The sequence below is a fragment of the Alexandromys fortis genome, unplaced genomic scaffold (assembly GCF_014885135.2).
Source record: "Alexandromys fortis isolate MF-2015 unplaced genomic scaffold, M_Fortis_MF-2015_v1.1 scaffold_128, whole genome shotgun sequence".
NCBI lineage: Eukaryota > Metazoa > Chordata > Mammalia > Rodentia > Cricetidae > Alexandromys > Alexandromys fortis.
In genome coordinates, this window is record NW_026068012.1 from 698,979 (window position 1) to 719,613 (window position 20,635).

The 20,635-nt window shown below is 47.0% G+C and overlaps 1 protein-coding gene across 7 annotated transcripts in view; it reads right to left on the reverse strand.

The window, feature by feature from the left end:
• Positions 1 to 20,635, reverse strand: part of Hlcs (holocarboxylase synthetase) — a 172,106-nt gene that overhangs the window by 91,682 nt on the left and 59,789 nt on the right. For all 7 annotated transcript variants that reach the window (XM_050162030.1, XM_050162027.1, XM_050162028.1 and 4 more), the window contains one exon: positions 16,249 to 16,520. In XM_050162030.1, coding sequence (XP_050017987.1) covers positions 16,249 to 16,520 — 272 coding nt within the window. The remainder of the gene's footprint in view (positions 1 to 16,248; positions 16,521 to 20,635) is intronic.

Consider the following 20,635-nt stretch of genomic DNA (forward strand, 5'->3'; position numbering starts at 1 on the left):
TTCACCCCAAAAACCGGAAGCACATAGCAGCCGAAGGCTCTCCAAGCTTTTGCAGCTTCTGGTGATGTCACAACATCGGGTAGGCAGGGCCTAAGCTCAGCCTCCCTGGTTTTGGCTAAGAGATTCAGTGGGCACAAATCAACTGCTAAAGGTTGCTTTTTTAAAATGAATCAACTTCTTAGAAGAAAGATGCTTAACTTCAGATAAATATTCTTTCAGTCATGCCATGACAGAAAGATTCGGGGGCTAGGATATGGCTCAGCGGGTAAAGAGTGGTCACCTGAGTTTGGGCACTGGAACCCATGCAAAGGTAAGAGAGAGCCAACCTACAAAGTCCTTCTTTCACCTTACCGCTTGTGCCCTGGCATGCACCCCCCCCCATCGCCACACAAGGAGAATAATTTTAAAAACAGACTTTCACTTTCAAATCTCATTCCATTCCTGAGGTGACCCCTATACCCCTGCATTTTGCATTTTCAAAATGTCTTTGAATCTCAAAACGTCCCAGAACACAAAGCATGATCCGGAGGCTTGTGGCACTGGAACCGTCTTACCGGCATCCCGATGATTCTCGCCTTTACAAAGCTTGGCCTGGTCAGCATCAGCCTTGTGAGGACCTCTGTTCAGCCTCCACAGCCATGTTTCGCTAATCCTCCATTTTAAGCACGCCAGCATCCTTAGTCGCACGCTTACAACACGTGGCTCACACCAGCCTCTCCGACTTTTCGTCCCACCCAAGGGTCCAACCTATGCCCTGACCTTAAAAAGCCGGGACTGAGGCCTTCTATGTAGTGTCGCTTTTATTTTTTATTTTTTTAATTCTGCAATGTGGGGGTGGGTCTATTAACAGAAAGGCCTAAAGTGCCGCTGCTTTAGCCGCTGTGGGGAGCGCGGCGGGGAAAGGAACCTGAGAAAGCAGCATTCACAACAGCACCCAGGGGCCCTAGTTATGGTACCCGGACTGCAAAGAATCTGAAAAGTTGTTTTATCACGACTTTAAAATTAACTCCACACCACAGCATGTGTGTTTCTACTTAAGAGACTTCAGAAATTGATACTGAAGGACTGTCAGCAGGAGGCCGGCTGCTTTTGCTTCTGGCCCCAGCGATGGTCGGAGCAGGGCCTGCAGCCCTGGTATGGAGCCCCTTGCAGAAGGACCACCTCCCTCACCCAGGCTTTAGGCAGAACGTTGTTGCGGGGGAGGAAGGAAGGGCACACTTAGCACACAGAAGAACTCACTCATAGGCAAGATGAATGTTGTCACCTCCTGGCTGCTATTACTGACTTATGCTTCTTCATTCATGTGCACCGTGTGTGTGTGTGTGTGTGTGTGTGTGTGTGTGATACATGTTTGTGAGAGTGTATACACAAGAGCAGGACATGTGGATGTCACGTGGCTTTCTCAACGGCTCTCTGTTATGTCGTGTTTTATTTTAATTTTTACCCATTACAATTCGGCTAGCCAGGCTGGCCAGCAAGCTCCAGAGATCCCCCTGTCTCCGCTTCCCAGGACACCTGACTTTTTACATGAGAGCTGGGAATCTGAACCCAGGCCTGACGCTTGCCGGCCTCGGCTTTACCCACTGAGCCAGCTCTCCCATCTCCTCTCTCACATCTTACATACAAGCTACCAGATGATTACTAACTCACAAACAGGGTAAACGAGAACTGGCTTCAGTCACACTGGAGGGCTGAAGATCTCCTCAGTCCTGAGAAATCCCCCCACAAGAGTCATTGAGGCAAAGTGGAGGGCGCTTTAACACACAAACATCCCCAGAGGGAAATTACCTCAAGGATCAGCTCTCATGAGAAACTCCACCCAACTGTTGGGAGACAGCAAGGCTAGGAGAGCCTGCACCTGGCCTCCCGGATCTGGGCGACGGTTTGAAGCTTAGGGGTGGGGGCCTAGGAAAAGCACAGAGAAAGGAGGAAAAGCTCGGATCTGAACCCCACTTCCCTCCAGAGGCTCTTTTGAGGGATTATGGAATAAAATTACATCAGAATATACATTAATGAGAGTATTTTCAATAACGAGAACACTGCTAATTGTATCTTTTTTTTTTTAACGCGGGGTAGAGAATATTTTACGGCAACCCGGAGAGCAGCCAGGTGCCCGGCAGGGAACCTCCTATTCCGCACACACTTGTAAAGGCCGTGACAGGAGGCGGCGTCATATGAGGTGTGAGAAATGAAAACTTTATGTGCATACAAATTTAGATTTTTAAAATATTTTCACTAGGGGCATAAATAAAGAGAAATTAGACCCCTGGGTTTTCAGAGCGCGAGAATACAGACTGAGGTTTTTGTTTTAAACTTGAGTACTTAGGGCCCCTAAGACCTGAGGAAGTCACTAGGAGCAACACTTCAGCTTGGCTTCATGCTTCTCATAGAACATGCTCTGTGTTCTTCAAGGAAGGACAGAAGGCTGAACACAGGAGCGAGAGAGAGCGAGAGAGCACCCCACACGTGGGTATGAGTCGCCATGCATCTCTCTTCATGAGGCAGCTTTTAGAGACACAGGAGGGTGACCAAAAGCTTACTCAAATTCATTTTTAAATTTTAATCTATTTTAACTATACTATCACCGCTACTTTAAAAAAAGAAACGCCTCCATGGTGATTTGCTCATTATAAAAACACTGACATATTACAGGAAGGTTGAATTTTGGCATGAGCACCCCTATGCAGGCCACCTAGATTCTACCACCTGTATTCTAAATACTTGCTTTAGCGAACATCAAATCATCCATCCATCCATCCATCTTACTACTTTACCCATTTCAACGTAATCACAGCCAGCTCCTCTATGTCAGTCTCCACGTCATCAGTTTCAGCCCAGTATTGTAGCTTTTATGTGCCATTGGCTGTCTGTGCTGTTCCCCGGTCTGCTGGGCTTGGGCGTATGGGCACACTGGTATAGCAGAACCCAAGAGAAGCCTCGGGAGATGGCTCGTGCCCCTTCCTCCACAGCCAACCAGCTTCAGCTTCTTCCTGCCTGTCCCAGAACTTGACACAACAGAACAACAGCGCAGGCTGTTCTGTGGACAGCTTCTTTCCCTCTGCCGGAAGTTTATGGATCACACACACCGATGTATGGATCAGCTTGAACCTTGATTGCTGAGTAATATTCTTTTCATCGCATGCATTACTCTCTGTGTGCACATGTGTGTGTGTGTGTGACATGGATGGGTGTGTGCAGCTTGTGGCATGTATGTGGACAACAGACAAGAACTTTCGAGAGTCAGTTCTTTCCTTCTGCCCTGTAGGTCCCTGAGACTGAACTCCAGTTGCGCACAGTAAGCTCTCTAAGCCACTGAGCCATCTCGTTGGCCCATTTGTTTTTCTGTTTACAGTTCCGTTGTAAATATTCACTACAGTTTATCTGCTATGTCTAGAAGGTCTGGATATAGGCTCTATGTAGGAAAATAACTGAGTTTGGGTCACCGATCTAGTGACAAAACCTACTGAAGGAACCCAAACCACATACATCCCTGGTGGCCACGTATGTCAGAAGAGGGAATTTGATTCCCTGGAACAGGAGTTACAGATGGTTGTGAGTCACCACGTGGGTACTGGGAACTGAACCTGGGTCCTCTGCAGGAGCAACAAGTGCTCCTAACTCTGAGCCATCTCTCCAGCGCCTCGGCTTGGTTTCTAACTGCATCTTTTCTCTCCGATTCCATGGCTACCCTAGAGACGACAGCATTCATTCCTAACTCACACCACCTCTTAGCATGACCACTGTGCTGTGCAGCCATGGTTGATTTCCCAGCTCCCCTGCTCTGGAGGCTGCGGCTGCCATGGGCACTACATCTACACGTAGACCTGCCCGAGATGGCAGCCGAAGCTTCGGTTCAGGCAGATGCCCGCAACATGCTTAAGAAATTAGGCAGAATTCACCCAGACAGCCTTCAGGATGAGTGACTTTTCTCACTGTTATGACAAAAGTAAAAATCACAGAAGCAACTGAAGGAGGAAGAGCTTTCTTGGCCACAGCTTGAGGGTCCAGTCCATCATGGGGTGGGGGTGGGGCCAGCAGATGTGGGCAGGTGATGACATTGAGTCGGTCAGAAAGCACAGCACTGAATTAAGTGGGTCCAGGTTATCAAACCTGAAGCCCTAGCTGCCCACTCCTTCCAACTAGCCTCACTTCCTGAGGGTTCTCAGCATCCAAGACAGTACCACCAGCTGGACGCTGGTGTGGGCCAAGTGTTTCCTCCACACACCATCCCACCACCTCCTTTCCCTCTGGTGTGCGGATTCTCGGGTGTCCTTCCAGGGCACCTGCACAGCGGCAAGGTCTTCACCACAGAAGCATGTTCTGCGTGTGCAGTCTGGATTGACAAATGTATTTTCTTTGAGCTCTTTAAAAACATAGTTCTGCCCCTGTAAACACTGTTCTCTGGAGTCTGCGCCTCTGAGGAGAAGGCCACCCCATCTTCTGTACATGAAGGCCTGTTTCTGGTTTCCTCCACTGACTGACATGTTTCTGTGTGATCTGGGGCTTTGGCAGTGGCGTGGTGTGCCTAGGTGCATTTCGTCGTATTTACCTTTCCTCGGAGAGCTGAACTTCTCGAACTCGTAAATTTACGTCTTTTGCCAAACTGAGGGAACATCTGGCTGTTATTTCTTCAAATATTATTTTCTCCCTCTTGTCCTCCTGGATCTCTAATTATACATGTATTAGACATTTTCACATCACCCCACAGGCCCCTGGCACTCTGTTTATTTTTTAAAATCTGATCACTATTTCGGTTCTATTTTCAAGTACACAGAAGGTAAGAGCGAGACTATAGAATTGTATTCACAGCGGCTGACCTTTGCAGGGTTCCTGGGAGTCCAAGAGAGCTACAGGAACGGCAGCCCCAACTCTCGCAGCGAGTCACACACACCGGAGGGCTCAGAAATAGCCCACCGGTGTTAGTGTCCATGTTACAGACAATGGCACAGAGGAACAAACAGCCTGAATGCTTAGAAAACAGACTGGATAGGATAAGAAAGTCTTTTGTGGCAAACAACATATTCTTAAACAAAGATTTCACAATGACTTGGGACAGACTTAAGTTTTTGTTTTTGTTTTCTATTTGGAGTCATGGTCAGATTTCCACCATGGAACGGGACGGGTCTACAAAACCCATTTAGAGACACGGAGCTGTCATGAGCTCAGTGTTTGTTACCTGAGCCCGTGACAGGAGAGACTTGATGTGGCTGCCCAGAGCACTGAGGGGGAGGGGGAACCCTCTGACTGCAGTGGGTAGCTGGCCTTTCAGATCTAAGCGAGGATACCTGCCTGGTGTGGGACACGGGAGGTGCCAAGTCCACTGCATGTGACAGTGCCATGCTGGAGAGAACCTGCTTTGCAGTTGTGCTCTGTGAAGCAGCCACACAAGGTAGGTGTTGCTGAGATCTCTTGGCCTCGATTCCACCAAGGTCCCTGCAGATACTAAGCAGTCAGCAGGCACTGGGAAAGGAACAGGAAGGCATGGAAAGAGAAGCCTAAAGCCAGGGCCTTGCAAACACTCCGTGGAGTTTCTAGCCAAGCACAGAGTCTCACCTGACGTCCACAATCACAGCTCCCAACAACACTTCAGCTTCTTGAACCTCCTCCATGGACATCACTGAATGCTAAGAGTCAAATTAGGTTTCGTTCTGTGTTCCTTTTGCAAAGACAAAGCACCACTGACCAAGATGAGGAGAAAGGACTGATGTCAGGCAGAATCTAGATGACACATGCCAACCAGTCAAGCGAGCTTTGAAGGAACTCCAAGATCTAAAATGCTAGTCAGACCTCACCCACCGGAGTGCACTCCACCCTGATACTTCCCCTCCCTCCACCCTCCTGTTCCTCCTAAACCTCTGTATGGGTCTTTGGACCAAGGGGCGGCTCCTGAGGCAGCTGTGTTCTTAACAGGGTCTCATCCTCCCGCAGTTTGTGCTATTGTTGAGTTGTTTATTGAGACAGGGTCTCACACATTCCAAGCTTGTCTCAAAACCTGCTGTGTAGATGAACATGACCTTGAACTGCTAATCTCCCTGCCTCTACCTCCCCAAAACTGGGATTACAGGTACATACTACCATGCCAGGCTCTCCCAGCTCCCTATCCCTCCCCTCCACAGTCTGGCTTGGAAGTGAACCCAGGACAGAGTTTCCTCTTGGATGTCACTTAACTCCAAGAGGACACACTTAAACATTCACCTAGACAATTGCTCCTCATGCCTACCCATGACCGTGGCACTTAGCATGACAGGGATACGGAACCCACCCAGATATCCCTGGATGCCAGAGGGAGTTCTAGTCACAGTCACCCACCACTACTGCAACCCTGGAGAAGTCAAGAACATGCGTGACACAAAAGGCATGTACACGTGGCTCTCCCGTGACATGGAACATCCTCAGGGCAGAGCGTGTTCCATATTGACAGCATCTCCAGGAGGCACAAAGGACTTAAAAGAGAGATCGAGAAATCCCTAGTGCCTTAAACTCTTTTGAGAGCAGGGCATGGAGTCAAAGGATTAAGCCAGTCAATGGTGAGTGTCCAGCTGGATGGACTTCAGTACCTTCTGCTCCAGTCTCCACACTCAAGCCCTAAGGTTGAGAAAGCCCCCTGAGGGCACTTGTACTGGAGGTTCCTGCAAACTACCTCATTTGATAAGGGGATGATTGCCAAAAAATAAGCCACATATGCAACACACCCTTCTCATTTTACAAACAAGGAAACTGGCCCAGAGAGGCTAGGAGATTCACCTTGCATCCCAGACTGTCAAAGGTCATGAGATAGAGGATGCAGCCCAAAGTTTCCAGGTTGTTAACACAGCACCCACAATGCACTTTCAGTTTTAGGTCAACGCTGCACGCACACATTATCCAGCTTCAACTGTGAGAACTCTGTTAGCATTCAGGTGACCCCTGGAACCCACAGGCAGAGAGGCAGGAGGAGACCTTTCCTTTCCGAGCCCTTCCCTCCCCCTCTTGACCCTCCCCACACCCTTCCCATGTCCTAAGAAAACCCCCCTCTGCCAACCAATGACCTCATGACTCTCCTCCTCACTAATTTGAATACTCTTTGGGGAGAGCCAAACAAAAATGAAAATGATGAATGACTTCTTGTGCAATGCAGAAAATATGTGACTCTGCTCTCCAAGTGACGGAACACCCTTCACGTAGAAACAGCCCCCTCTGAGCCCAAGGTGTGTGAAGGCTTTACAGGGGGAGGTGAGAGCTACTCACTTCGCCTCCAAAGCAGGTAAGTGTTTTATTTGAAAGAAAAACAAAAGTTCTAAATAAGCCATGAAGCAAAGCCAGCAAAGAGGCGGAAGAGAGGGAAGGAGGTTTAACAAACAGGAGGGGAAACAATCTGCTTAATCACCCAACACGGTATTACGGTTATCTTTTCTTTACACATTTACAGGGTTTTAATACAACACGTTTGTCTGCCCAGAGCGCAGCCTGTGTCCACACCACGTGTACACAGGTGAGTGGTCATGTCTCCGTGAACGCTCCATTCTAAACCTATCTGAAATGTTTCAAGTTAGGACTCGTGTTAACCCATAAACCAACTTCTGAGAAGCTTTCCTTAGCACATGTGTTTCCCTGCATCCAGCTTGCAGACTAGCCACAGCCTGCACCACGTGGTGAACTTGCAGGCTGGTTAGACCAGAAGTATACAGATCCCAGTCTGGTCAAAAAACATGTAAACATTAAAGAAAAACTCAAAGCAAATAAATATATACTCTAAGTCTTGCTTTTTTTTTTTTTTTTCAGTTTCTAAGTAAGTGCTTTCCTTTACTTTCCAAGAGGGGACATGTTTGTCTTAGTTGCAGACACATGGCTTAAACCACGACTCACCAGCCTTCCCCCTGCGAGTCAGACACCTGTGAAGGGCCTTACATGAACTGCCCGCTTGTACTTCTGAACGATATGAATGGGTGCCAATGAATCTGACATTTTCACAGTGGAAAGTCATGAGATTCAGCCCAGGCCTGGTAGCCAAAGACCTTCTCTGCGCTCAGCATCCCTGGCTGATGTGCCTGATCATAGCCAGATGTCTGGTAGGCATGCCCTGGGTTGGCCCAAGTCAGGCCATGGCCATGTTGCAACAGACTAACTCCTTTGCACCCTATAGACTCTAGTGAGAACATTTCTAGTCACCAAAGGGTTCCAGCCACTTCTAAACTGCAGTCAGCTCCTATCTTTCTTCTCTAAGAGGAACCTGAGTGACAAGAGATAGATTCTAGAGACATCCTTGAGGTTATCTGTATTGATTGCTTCTCTTCTTTCTTTTTACTTCTTTCTTTCCTTCACTGTGAGACAGGGTCTCATGTAGCCCAGGCTAGCCTTGAACTCACTATGCAGCTGTGATCTGGAACTACTTCTGCTTTAAAGTGCTGTGGTTACAAGTGTAGGACCGCACATCAAGTTTATACAGTTCTGGGGATTAAGGAGAAGGACCTCACCCCAGCAACTGGTAGCTATTGACAGTGGGTGCTTGTGTGCAATTAGCTGAATGGCTGAACTTTAAATTAAAACAAATAAATGATTACCAAGCATGCAATGTAGAGAAAGAAATAACAAAATCTCCCAATTTCTTGGGGTCTAACACACAGCTCCCCAACTGTGTCTGGACAGATGGAAACAACACAAAATTTGGCAACAATAAAAGTTTTCTAAACATACAGCAAACTGAGACAAACTCAAAATCTAAGGACTCACCATGTCGCATCCTGCAATGCCAGTGTTTCTGAACATACATGTCCACTTCGCACTGTGCACGCCACCACACGGACAATGCCAGTAACTGCTACCTGCAACACCATGGCTCAGATCTGGGCGAGCAGATGCTATGAATCGCAGCGGTACATATAGACTTTCTACTCTTATAGAAACATGATGGTTTATTTATGAAAAACAGAACTTCTCTATTTACCTGCTATTCTTATGTCTCAGCATAAGAATAGGTACCAAACTAGTATGTGTGTGTGTGTGTACACTAAGTATTACATTTAACTATTTATTATGCAAGAATGTGTAGGAAGTTCTCAGGCTTGGAAGCAACGGCTTCACCCCACTGAACCATCGTGCCAGGCCTCCAGTTAGCCTGTCTTTTGATTGTGTTAGAATGTCTGGTTTTAAACTTTCTATTTGAATTGAGTTTTCTTTAAAAACATTGTTCTATAAATTTTGACTTGGAATTAGAACCGAATTTCTAACAATTTCTGAACTGGCCCCGAACATATTTCTGTCTCTTTGTATTTAAGCAAAACTGCTCTCAGCATTGATGACTATAAAACCAAAGTCCCAGTCAACTGTGAAAAATATGGAAGAGGATCTCTTTCCTACAGTATCAAATATTCAGCCAAAATTTGTCTTTATGTAAAAATTAAAAGTCCATGCAACTCATTAATATGCAAAGTTTTTGTAGTAAATGGTATGCATGTGCTGGAGAATTGGTTTTAAATAAATTGTTTTATGATTTTTTTAGTAAGTGATTTATTTGCATACCTACTTTATATACTTGAATATATTTATTTAGGTGACATTCCATTGGAATTGACCTTCTAGGTTTCCCTCAAAATGTTGGTGCCTTAGTCAGGATGTGTTAAAAATTCCATGGGGAAAAGGGGATCAGAGTAGAAAAAGTTGAGGCAACCTGGTCTAATACATTCTGAAACCATTACCCCAAGACAACAGACCCATCACAATGTCCACCCTACCAGTCTAATGCATTCTGGAATCATTATTCCAAGACAACGGACATTACAATATCTACGCTAAGTGCAAATGAAGAGACCCTGAGTGCTGGAGTGAGGAACCCATGACAACTACACAGTTCCTGCAAATACTTTCACAGCAACTGCCTGAAGTTCTCAGACTACCCAGAGATTCAGGCTACCATCACTGAGAGTATTTAAAGACCATGCTGTGGTTTGAAAAGCTTCAACAGGACCTTTGGCCCGCCTAGTCTTTGCTCTGGCTGAGCAGCTTGCTTGCCCTGAAGAACCAGCGTTTGCTGTGTTCCTGGTTGCATTCATCTATACTCTCTGGTACAGTAAAGGTCGAGTTGCTTCAGATTAAATGGTGCAATGGATTGGGTGTCTCCACTCTCTCCACCTCAGCTCACCCCTCCACCAGGGATGGTATGAGGAGGCGGAGCCTGGAAGAAGATGAGGCTGCAAAGGTTGAGCCTTTAGGATGAGGTCGGGGCCCTCATACAAGGCTCTGAAGAGCATTCTCAGTTAAAAACAGAACACACTGGGACCACTATAAAATGGTCACTGTCTCAGCAAGAAATGGGCCCCACCTCTCAAACTCTTAGTAGGTTTCATGTTTGCCACCCAGACATGAGGAACTGAGTCTGGATCCCACTCACATAAAAGCAGGGTATGTTGGAAATCCAGGGCTGGGGAAGCAGAGACAAGTGGCTCCTTGCAGCTCACAGATCAACTTAGCCTAGCTAATCCCACAAACTCCAGGCTCAGTGAGAGACCCCGCACGCTCCCCAAAAAGGTGGAGCACCACTGAGGAAAACACTATGTCAACTTCTGGCGTTCACATGTATACACACATGAATGCACATGAACACATGCACATAACACAAATACACACATGCATCAACAACCCTAGAATACTAAAAACAGGCTGCTAGAGTAACTCAATTTGAGTAGACTGACATGTGAAGGGTTAACTTATTCAGGTGTCGAACTGGACCAACCAAATAAAATTCCTGGATAACTTGCCAGAATAACCCTTCAGTCGTGACCGCTGTAGAAGTCAAACTCTGGAATTATAACCTAAACTTGAATTTAGAAGTAAACATTCAAACGAGGGGAAACTCGCCAATCATTTTCACTTTTAAAGTACTAAATTGGCCCATTTTTTAAAAATCTCACATTAATTATTCCAAAGCAATCAACTTCTTAAAACCCTTTTATTTCACAATTACACTAATATCCCATTAATTTGGGACACTTACCAACAAGTTTACCCTCCGCCTATTACCCGCGCGCACACTGAGAGCGCAGGATAACACAGTACAGGCATTAATATGTAAAACACCAACAAAAGCCATCTGGAAAGCTAATGAATAATCAAGGGATTTCAAATTAAACTGCAGGATTTTCCCCTAGAATCTTTAGGACAACACTGTCAGCTCCAATCTATTCGCTCGGCCTCCAGAATCAATTTTTCAAACTTTCTGACAGCACTAATCGCTTCCACCTGTGTCTCCCGCCTGACTCTTGACTGGCATGCTACCAGCCAGGGTGGGAATGGAGACAAAGCCCCCTATTAGGATCCGGCTGTTTCTCCACTGTGAGGTCACTCAGCCATTAAATTAGTTCCAGCCCAATTTTTGTCCTCTCAAGCTTGGACTTCATGGGAGGGGGTACAGAGTGGAGCTAGTTCCTGAGCAGATTCAGAAGGGGAAAGGGAGCAGGGGTCAGGACTGGCTAGAGGGGCAAGCGCATGGCCAAGGAGCTGGGCTAGCTCAAAACTCTGAAGATCGAAACACTCTTTCCAAAATGGCTATGGCCAGTCTCATCATTAGTGTGATCTCCCACAAAACAAAATCATATAAAATTAGGAAATGAGGTCTCACTTTGAAGCCCAGGCTGACCTGGAACCCATGTAGCCTGGGCTAGCATTGAATTCATGGCTATCCTCCTGCCTCAGCCTCCTCAGTGCAGGGATTAGAGACATGAGTTTCTATACATGGCATCCAGACGTGGTTTCTCAAGACTCCCTCATGGAATTGTCCTTTGCTTTCCCTCCTGCTAGGGGCAGAGTCAACTGTCTCCTTGTGACACCAAACTTCTGTCCTCTGAAAGTCCTGGTGGGCACTGGGAACAACAGGATGGCCGGTGGCAGCTCCGACACGGGGACACCTCTATGTCAGATGAAGGGGTGAAGGTGCCAGCGTCAGGTCTGCTGAGAACTGTCCTCACAGCTGAGAAAGTGCGGCTGAAGGAGAAGATGCTGCCAGTGTCCCAGAGCTAGCTGGAGGATATCCTGTCATGGGCCCATCATTTCCCCACTGGCCGGAAGCCTTATAATGGCAGAAGCAACACTCAGTAAGCAGTGACCACATGAGAAAGGGCCACTGACCACTGTCTCTGCCTGACACCCCGCATTGTCTCTGTCGTGCCTTCCTCCGGACCAAAAATGGGAGCACATCTCCTGAGCTGCTGTCACCAGAATGCACTTTGGAGACATGTCCCGAGGCAAGAGAAGTGACAAACAGTTTATCCTATATAGTGATATAGGCAAACACGCCTGAGAAATCCAGGGATTTAAACAGTGGTAATTAAACATTAAATAAGAGAATCAGAATTATTCTTTACAAATAAAAAATAGCCAACCTGGGGCTGGAGAGATGGCTCAGCAGTTAGGAACAGGGGCTGCTCTTCCAGAGGACCCAGGTTCAATTCCTAGGACCCACATGGTGATTCACAACTGTCTGTAACTCCAGTTGCAAAGGATCTGGCATCCTCACACAGACACTTATGCAGACAAAACACCACAGCACATAAAATAATTTATATAAAATATCCAGCCCTCAACAAGTCCACTCGGCATGCACACGTATGCACAGTCAGTGTCCGTCTGGCTCCCCACACGGGGGCTTCACATATGTTCATTTCAGTATCTGACAGAGACTTGGCATGAGTCAATCAAGAAAAGACACTGAGTCTCCAAGAAAAGACAATTCCAAAACTAACAATGACTCATGATCCAGGGTTCCTTGGCCTCAGCCATCCTCCCAAGCAGGCTGGCCCCCCATCTTGCACAGGCTCCCTAGACATACCAGTGAAGCAAGCACTTGGAGGTGCTGTTCCTGCGACGGTGACAGTCTTGGGCCTGTCCACACCACACTGCACCACATATGCAGACAGCTCCCTGGTCCAGGTGTAGGACGTGACCAAGAACACTCGGGGGTTTGCTGGGCCAGACACAGCCTGGGGCCCATTTCTTGGGACTCTACCCAACAGCTGAGCTAACGCAACATGGAAACAGCACAGAAAGAAAAACAAAGGCCTCTGACCTCCCACAGAGCCAGCAGCACAGACTGAGGCGTCCAGAAGACTCTCTGCTTACAGAAGAGTAGGTAGAGCTCAAGGTCAGGATGATATCTCTGCCAGAGAAAGTGACTGGGCTAGGGGATACGGGCTGAAATTGCCTGTCCAACCCCGGGAACGGGATGGAATGTCCCAATCTAAGGACCAGGAAAGGATCACTCACTGATCAGGCTTTTACTTTTTGTTTTTGGAGGAGAGAGACACGCCCTTTTAATGAGCAAATAACCCCCAAATTTCTATTGCTCCTGCTCCTAGAATCACAGGACTGGGGGAAGGTGAAAGGGCTTCCTAACCTCAGTTGAACCCAGTGTCACACCCAGGGACCAAATGAGACCTCCAGCATCTCCTGCCACAGAAGATGGCTAAGTGGGGTTTGTGCTGAAAGTCATAATTAGCACGAATGCCGAAGCCTTTTTGTCAGATGAGGATCCCCAGATCTCCTGATTAACAACAGAAAACAACAAAGCAAAGCCAGCGTTCCCGAAGAGGAACTGTCTCCGCTCTCCACCGTGACTTTAAATCCCATGGACTCTGGGCTATGGCATATTCGCAGCACAGGTTCCCCAGCTTCTCTCTCTCTCTCTCTCTCTCTCTCTCTCTCTCTCTCTCTCTCTCTCTCTCTCTCTCTCTCTCTCTCTCTCTCTCTCTCTCTCTCTTTTTTTGGATTTTCGAGACAGGGTTTCTCCGCAGCTTTTTGGTTCCTGTCCTGGAACTAGCTCTTGTAGACCAGGCTGGCCTCGAACTCACAGAGATCCGCCTGCCTCTGCCTCCCAGGTGCTGGGATTAAAGGCATGCGCCACCACTGCCTGGCCCCAGCTACTCTCTTAACAGAATGAAACACTTCCATGAAGACGTCCAGCCGTCTCACCTTTTGAGAAATGAAGCCTGGCCTTCAACTTCAGACACCTCATAGGGGAGGAGATGGCTCAGGTGGTGAAGTGTGTGTCACACAAACAGAAGGCCCTGAGTTTGGCTCTACAGGACCAACAGGAAGAAGCTGGGTGTGGCAGCGTACACTTGTGATGCAGTGTTGGGGAGGGGTGCAGACAGGTGGACCCTGAGATCTGACGGCCAGCCAACCCAGTCAAATTAGTAAGCTCCGTGTTAGGTGATACGGGGAAGAGCAGCTGAGGAGGCATCGGCCTCTGGCCTCCACACACACGAAGACCACATTTGTTTCCTTGCTTTATGTCTTTGATGTGGCGAGACCTAGCCATGAGATAGGAACACAGAGGCCAAGGGTAACTTCCAGTAAGAGTCCACATGGACCGCACCCCAGCCTGCTTTGTCTGTCCCATCCCTGGCATCCAGCATGCTGTGCACCATGACTGGGCGATACGGCTCATCAAGAGATGACGAATGGCATTGCAGGAACCATGGACACAGGGTAGAGAAATGTCTAGAAAGGGAAGTGTCTGATTCACTAGCTGAGCACCACCTGTGTGTCCAGGAGATGTGTGATAAGGATCCGCGGTGGTTCAAATGAATGTCTCCCATAGTCTCCAGCCTTTGAACACTTGGTCCCCAGTTGGTGGCTTTGCTTGGGAATGCCTAGGAGGCATGGCCTTGATGGAAGAAGGAAGTCACTGGGGGGCAGGCTTTGAGGGTTCACAGCCACATGACACCCCCAGTTGACACCCTGCTTCTGGCTTTCTGTTTGAGATGTGAGCTCTCAGCTGTCTGGACACAGGCCTGCCTGCCACCATGTCCCTGTGGTGATGGTGACAGACTACTAGTCCTCTGGATCCGAAGCCCCAATAACCTCCTCCTTCTGCAGGCTGCCTTGGGTGGGATGCTACCTGTGCCCACCGCGCCAGCATCAGAAACCCTTCTGGCTGCATTCTTGGAATACAGTGGGAAAGTGTGGCTTTCCCACTCTGTCACTTGAAGCCCGTGAGTGACTCTGGGTCCTGCTGGCTCTAGGAAGACCTGTTCAGATGCTGCCTCCTAAAACAGCCACACCTCTGGGAGCTTCTGACTTTCTCTGGGAGTGCTGGGAAGGAGTCCATGCGAACAGTGGTGAAGGACAACTGTCAATCAAAACCTGCCTGGCAGAGGGACCAACAAAAACCAGAGCCATCCAATTGCCTGTGCTTGGCACAGACCAGACTAGAAGACAGAGAAGGGCTTCTCACTGCTTGAGGAAAGCAGAAATACTTTTCTCTCTGGGGAAAATAAACTGAAAAAAAAAAAAGTAACTACAGCAACACAGATTAAGTCATTAAGCAAAAGCCACTAATTAACATGTGTTCCAGCTCATCCACAGCAGTGCCCCTGCTCTGCCATCTTCTGCTGGTCCCCTACATACGTCACACGCTACAACTGCCCTCCGCCAGCCGTGTGAGAGCCAGGAACACTCCATTACTTTGTACCAACATACAGCCAGTTAACTGCACTCCAGATACTTACTATCTGAACAAAAGCAACAACATTTCTGTACATTGAATTACATGTCTCTGTAGTAATTCCTACAGGTAACCCCTAAAAACTCTAACCCAGGGATTCCTGGCGTCTGTAGTTTTCAATTTTGGTTCCAGTCACAGGGAAGACACTTTTCTGAGTTTCTCTGTTTTCTACCCAACGTCTTAAACTAAAGGCGTATTGATTAGTACGGACAATATGTGGCATTTAGAAAAATCCCTTTCATCTGTTTTCCATGTTTTAACTTCAAACAGAGGAACAGAAGTAAAAATGGAAGCTCACAGCGAGAATAAATTTCAGACATGAGATGAAAGTGAACTTGGGAAATTACTAGGAAGGAAACATCAGTTTTCAAAACACACGTCCCCACTTGTTCCCTCTAATCCCGCTCTGTCTCCAACTTCACTCTCTAACACCCACGGAACATCCTAGATTAAACATGCATCACTGATCATCACAGCACAAAGGGAAGTGGCCACCTGACCACGGCCACCTGTTCACTATTTTTCAAAGTGTCCCCCGAGGATATTTCGAAATGACTGATTAAAGGAAGCACAATGACAGCCACCAAAGCTACACATAACACATGGACTCTGATCGAAGTCCTCCTCTAAGACTCAAACCCTCGGGGAGCAGGACAGAGTCTGCCGACTGTGCTCAGAAGATGGGTGCATCTGTCCCTCTCCTCTGGCATTGGGGACAGAGCACAGACATCAGTGGACACTTTGGCTAGGCCGAGCATCTGACTTGAACTCACCCGTCCAGGAGACTCATGGTTGTGGTGGTCACCTCTGCAAACAGAATTACTTTTCCTAGCCATGTGGTCTGCAGATTCTGGCGATACGTCTCTAGGTCAAAGTGCTCTGATGAAAAGGCTTCGGGGTCGGTAACTACAGGCAGGGAAGACGGGGAGACTTCCACTTCAGACGTGTGAGAGGAAATGAACCTCAGGGCGAGCTTGCTGGACTTGATGATTCCTCCAGGATCCACACGCCTCTCAAGCCACTGCATGAACGGATCCCGGATTTCCTAAGTCATGAAAAGGGGGGAAAGAGGTTGTGATTTAAAGTTTAATCCAATGACAGCAGCTTACTAAAGATGTCATCTGAGTAATTTAGGAACTTCCTATCTCATAAACTAAGGAGCCAGATTAACATATTCTGAACACCTGAATCCACACAGTCTACTAGTCTGAGCACCGTGGTTTGAACCGTCTCCCCGAATCCATACATTAGAAACTTTATCCCCAAATTCACATGTTAATGGCATTTGGGGATGAGACTTCTGAGCTATGACCGAGTGAAGGGGGCTCTGCCTCTCAGATGGATTAATCCATTAGTGGATTGCTGGGTTACTGAGTGAGTTAGTTACTATGAAAGTCGGTCAGCCTGTAATAAAAGCTAAAGTAGCCACGTTCATGGGCTGCTTGCTGTCTGACAGCCGTGGAATCTCCATGGGCTCTGCGGAGTCCCCTCTCACCAGCAAAGAGGCCTACACTCGGTGAGAGACCCACCACACACACACACATATACATACACACATACACACTACACACATACATGCAGACACACCACATACATATACACATACACACTACACACATACATGCATATATACCACACACATAAACGCATACACACCACACACACACACATTCATACATGCACACACACACACACACACACACATTTAAATTCTTTACCTCCTGTAGGGGAAACTCAGCCCAATGGGGGGCGTGTTCGCCTCGGGCTAATGTTTACATATAAATCTGGCAGCCATAGCCCTGCCAGTCTCTCTTTTTTGTATCTCCTGCTCATCACTGGATCCCCGGTGTTGTAAGCTATTTCTTCATTAAAATTTGCTGTTTCATATTAAGCTAGCCTGGTTATTATGCCGCCTACATTCTGGCGCCAACATTGGGCTTTTTTGCCCTGCCCCCGCCCCGAGCAGCTCGGGACATAGGCTTGAATTTTAGTTTGAGAGAGCTACATGCCCCAATCTGGTAGCCCTCTGCCTGGGTCCTAAAAACACAGCACGCTCCAGGCCCAGCTACCAGACACCCCGCTGTTTTTTAGTTCTTTTGTATAAGAGTATGCTTATAACTTTGTCTATATTGTATTGATACATTTACCATATTACAATGTACATTTCTACCTCTGATATTATTTATATAATAATACTGTTCACATTTGATATGTAATGACATTGTTTACAGTTGAAATCATTGTCTTCATATATTGCACAGTTGTTTATTCTCTTACTCTTCAAGTTAGATAGGTATTGAGAATTATATGTTTGTCATATTTATTTTTAGGTTAATCAGGTCTTCTAGATACATAGAGATTATATTTGGTATAGATAATATAATCTTCAGCCTCTTCAAAGAGCTGTAGAAAATGGCCTTTAATCTAACATAGAATTCTATGCCAACGAGACACAATCACTCCTGGCGACACCACTCTACTCCCGAGAGAACGTTGAGCACCAAAGACACTCCACTGGGAGCTTGTCTTCTTGGCAGACTGGCCTTTGGGTTAAGAAAAGCCCATACCTCAACTACTGACAAAGATATAAAATATCCATATGTGGATAAAACAGGATTGTCTTATCTTGCCAAGACAGGGTAGGATAGTTCTAAGAAAGTTCCTTGCCTTTAAAAATAATATGTCAGTTATGTTAGGCCTTAGCCAAAGTTGGTTGACTCAACATTGCAAACAAGACTTTGGGTGATTGCCCAGGTAGTCAGTTGTCTCTGCCATTTGTTGCACATTTTGGATATCTCTCGTTTGTTAAGTAATATTTATTCCCTTCTCAGATCTTTGACGGAGTTGAAGATTATATAATTGTAGTTACTCTCTACCTTATTTAGACTCCTTGAGATAGAATGTTTAGCAAAACTTTTGTTATATGTTTCTTGCTCAATATTGATTGTTATATTTATTTGTTACTATTGTGTATAGTTGTATTTGGTTTAGTTCTGTCTTATTTAGACAAAAAGGGAAGATGTAGGGGAAACCCCACCCAATGGGGGGGGCGTGTTCGCCTCGGGCTAATGTTTACATATAAATCTGGCGGGGGGGGGGGGGTGGTGAGCCCTGCCTGTCTCTCTTTTTTGTATCTCCTGCTTTTGTTTGGTTTTTCGAGACAGGGTTTCTCTGTAGTTTTGGAGCCTGTCCTGGAACTCCCTCTGTAGACCAGGCTGGCCTTGAACTCACAGAGATCCGCCTGCCTCTGCCTCCCCAGTGCTGGGATTAAAAGCGTGTGTGCGTAGCCACTGTCTGGCTTACATCTTTATACTTTTGCCTCACATGAGAATTCATTATCCTTCCTGAAAACAAACTCCAAGAAGTCTCCAAACTAAAAGCACCCCTTGTACAAGTACATAATCTTGGTCTCTGGGGTACAATGCCCTTGTGTAAAGACAGTTGGACATCGTCACCAGCCAAAGGGAAGACAATGTCCCCACAGGACAAACAATGTGTCACTCCAAGCTCTTTATTTCATCCTAACTGTGAAAACAGAAGAGACATTGCTTGACCCAGAGTCTCCAGCAGTTCCGAAGCTTAGAGGAGGCCCACCATGACCGAAGGCCAGAAGCCTTACTCTAAGTTGGCTTATCAAGAACTGTGTAGATCTCTTCAAAGAGGCCCGAACAAAACAGATGTAGGAAGGATTTTACTTATCATTTTTATCTTATGTGAAGGAGTGTTTGCCCATATGTATGTTTGTACATCACGTGTTTACAGTGGCTGTGGCGGCCAGAAGAGGGCATCAGAGCCCCCTGGAACTGGAGTTACAGATATTTCTGAGCCACCACTGAGTGATGGGAACCAAAACCAGGTCTTCTGCAAGAACGGCAAGTCCTCCTAACCACTGTGCCATCTCTCCAGGCCTTAGAGCCAGGGTTTAGGACATCCTCACATAAATGTCAGAACTTTCAAAACAAAATTTAAAAAGTGTCCCTTCTCCATTAATACTAGGACTTTGTCCCAAGATTCCCCATGCTCCAAAGAAACAGCTGACAGCATAGAATTCCATTTAACCAATCGCAGTCCGCCGGCCTTCAGAACTCACTTCCAGGTTATAGGAAACAGCAAGGAGAGAAAGAAAACTAACAATAGCAGAAGAAATTCAGACAGTGAGACCCATGATAGGACCATGGGGCAGGAATCCTGGGGAAAATGTCACACTGCTACAGTGTGGAAAGATCTGGAGAACATAAGTTTGGGGAACGCAAGGAGTGAGAGTGGCTGGGACAGGAAGCGCATGTGCACATCTGTAGCCCAGGAAGCGCATGTGCACATCTGTAGCCCAGGAAGCGCATGTGCACATCTGTAGCCCAGGAAGTGCATGTGCACATCTGTAGCCCTAGCACTCAAGAGCTGAGGGAGAATTTGGGGGCGACTGGGGCTACATAGCAAGGCCATGTCTCAGAAAACAAGCAGAAGGACCTAGTGAAACGCAGTTAATGGATTTTTATCGGAGTCTGGCTGGGATAAACTAGCTGGAGACCAGAATCATCTGGTAATGTGACCACGGGCAGTATTATAGCAAGTAACAAATTCATTCAAATAGGCGTGAGAAAACACGGTGACAATATAGGAAATGTCCTTAACATTGAGAAATGTACATATGCCACGGTATATATGATTGATCTCCTGCATGGCAGAAGCGACAAGGTCACATGATCTGTTACACAGAGGACGCAGACCAGTGAGGCTTCTGCACCTTTCTTCTTTAATCCCCTCCTGAGTTAAGAATGGGCATCAAGTTTGTTTTGTTTTTAAGAGGTGAAAAAAAGCAACATATTCAACTAAAATACATTAGCCACCTATTCATTCAGTCAACAGTTCAGCAAATATCCCAGGCAGATCATCTTGTGGCCTCTGAGGATGTAGCAGGAGTCAAACGGGCCACTTTGGAGGGCTGTTCGTCTCATGTGGGGGTCACAGACCCAACCACAGAGAAGAGGGCTAAGGAAGGAAGGGACAAAGAAAAGGGTTCGTGTTGGAAGCTAGCCACTGGAAGTTCAAGGTGGGTGATCTTACTGAGCAGGCAACATTAGGAAAGACCTGGAGAGAAAGAGGAAGAAAGGGAGGAGGGAAGGAGGGAGGATGGGAGGGGGGATGGGAGGAAGATGGGAG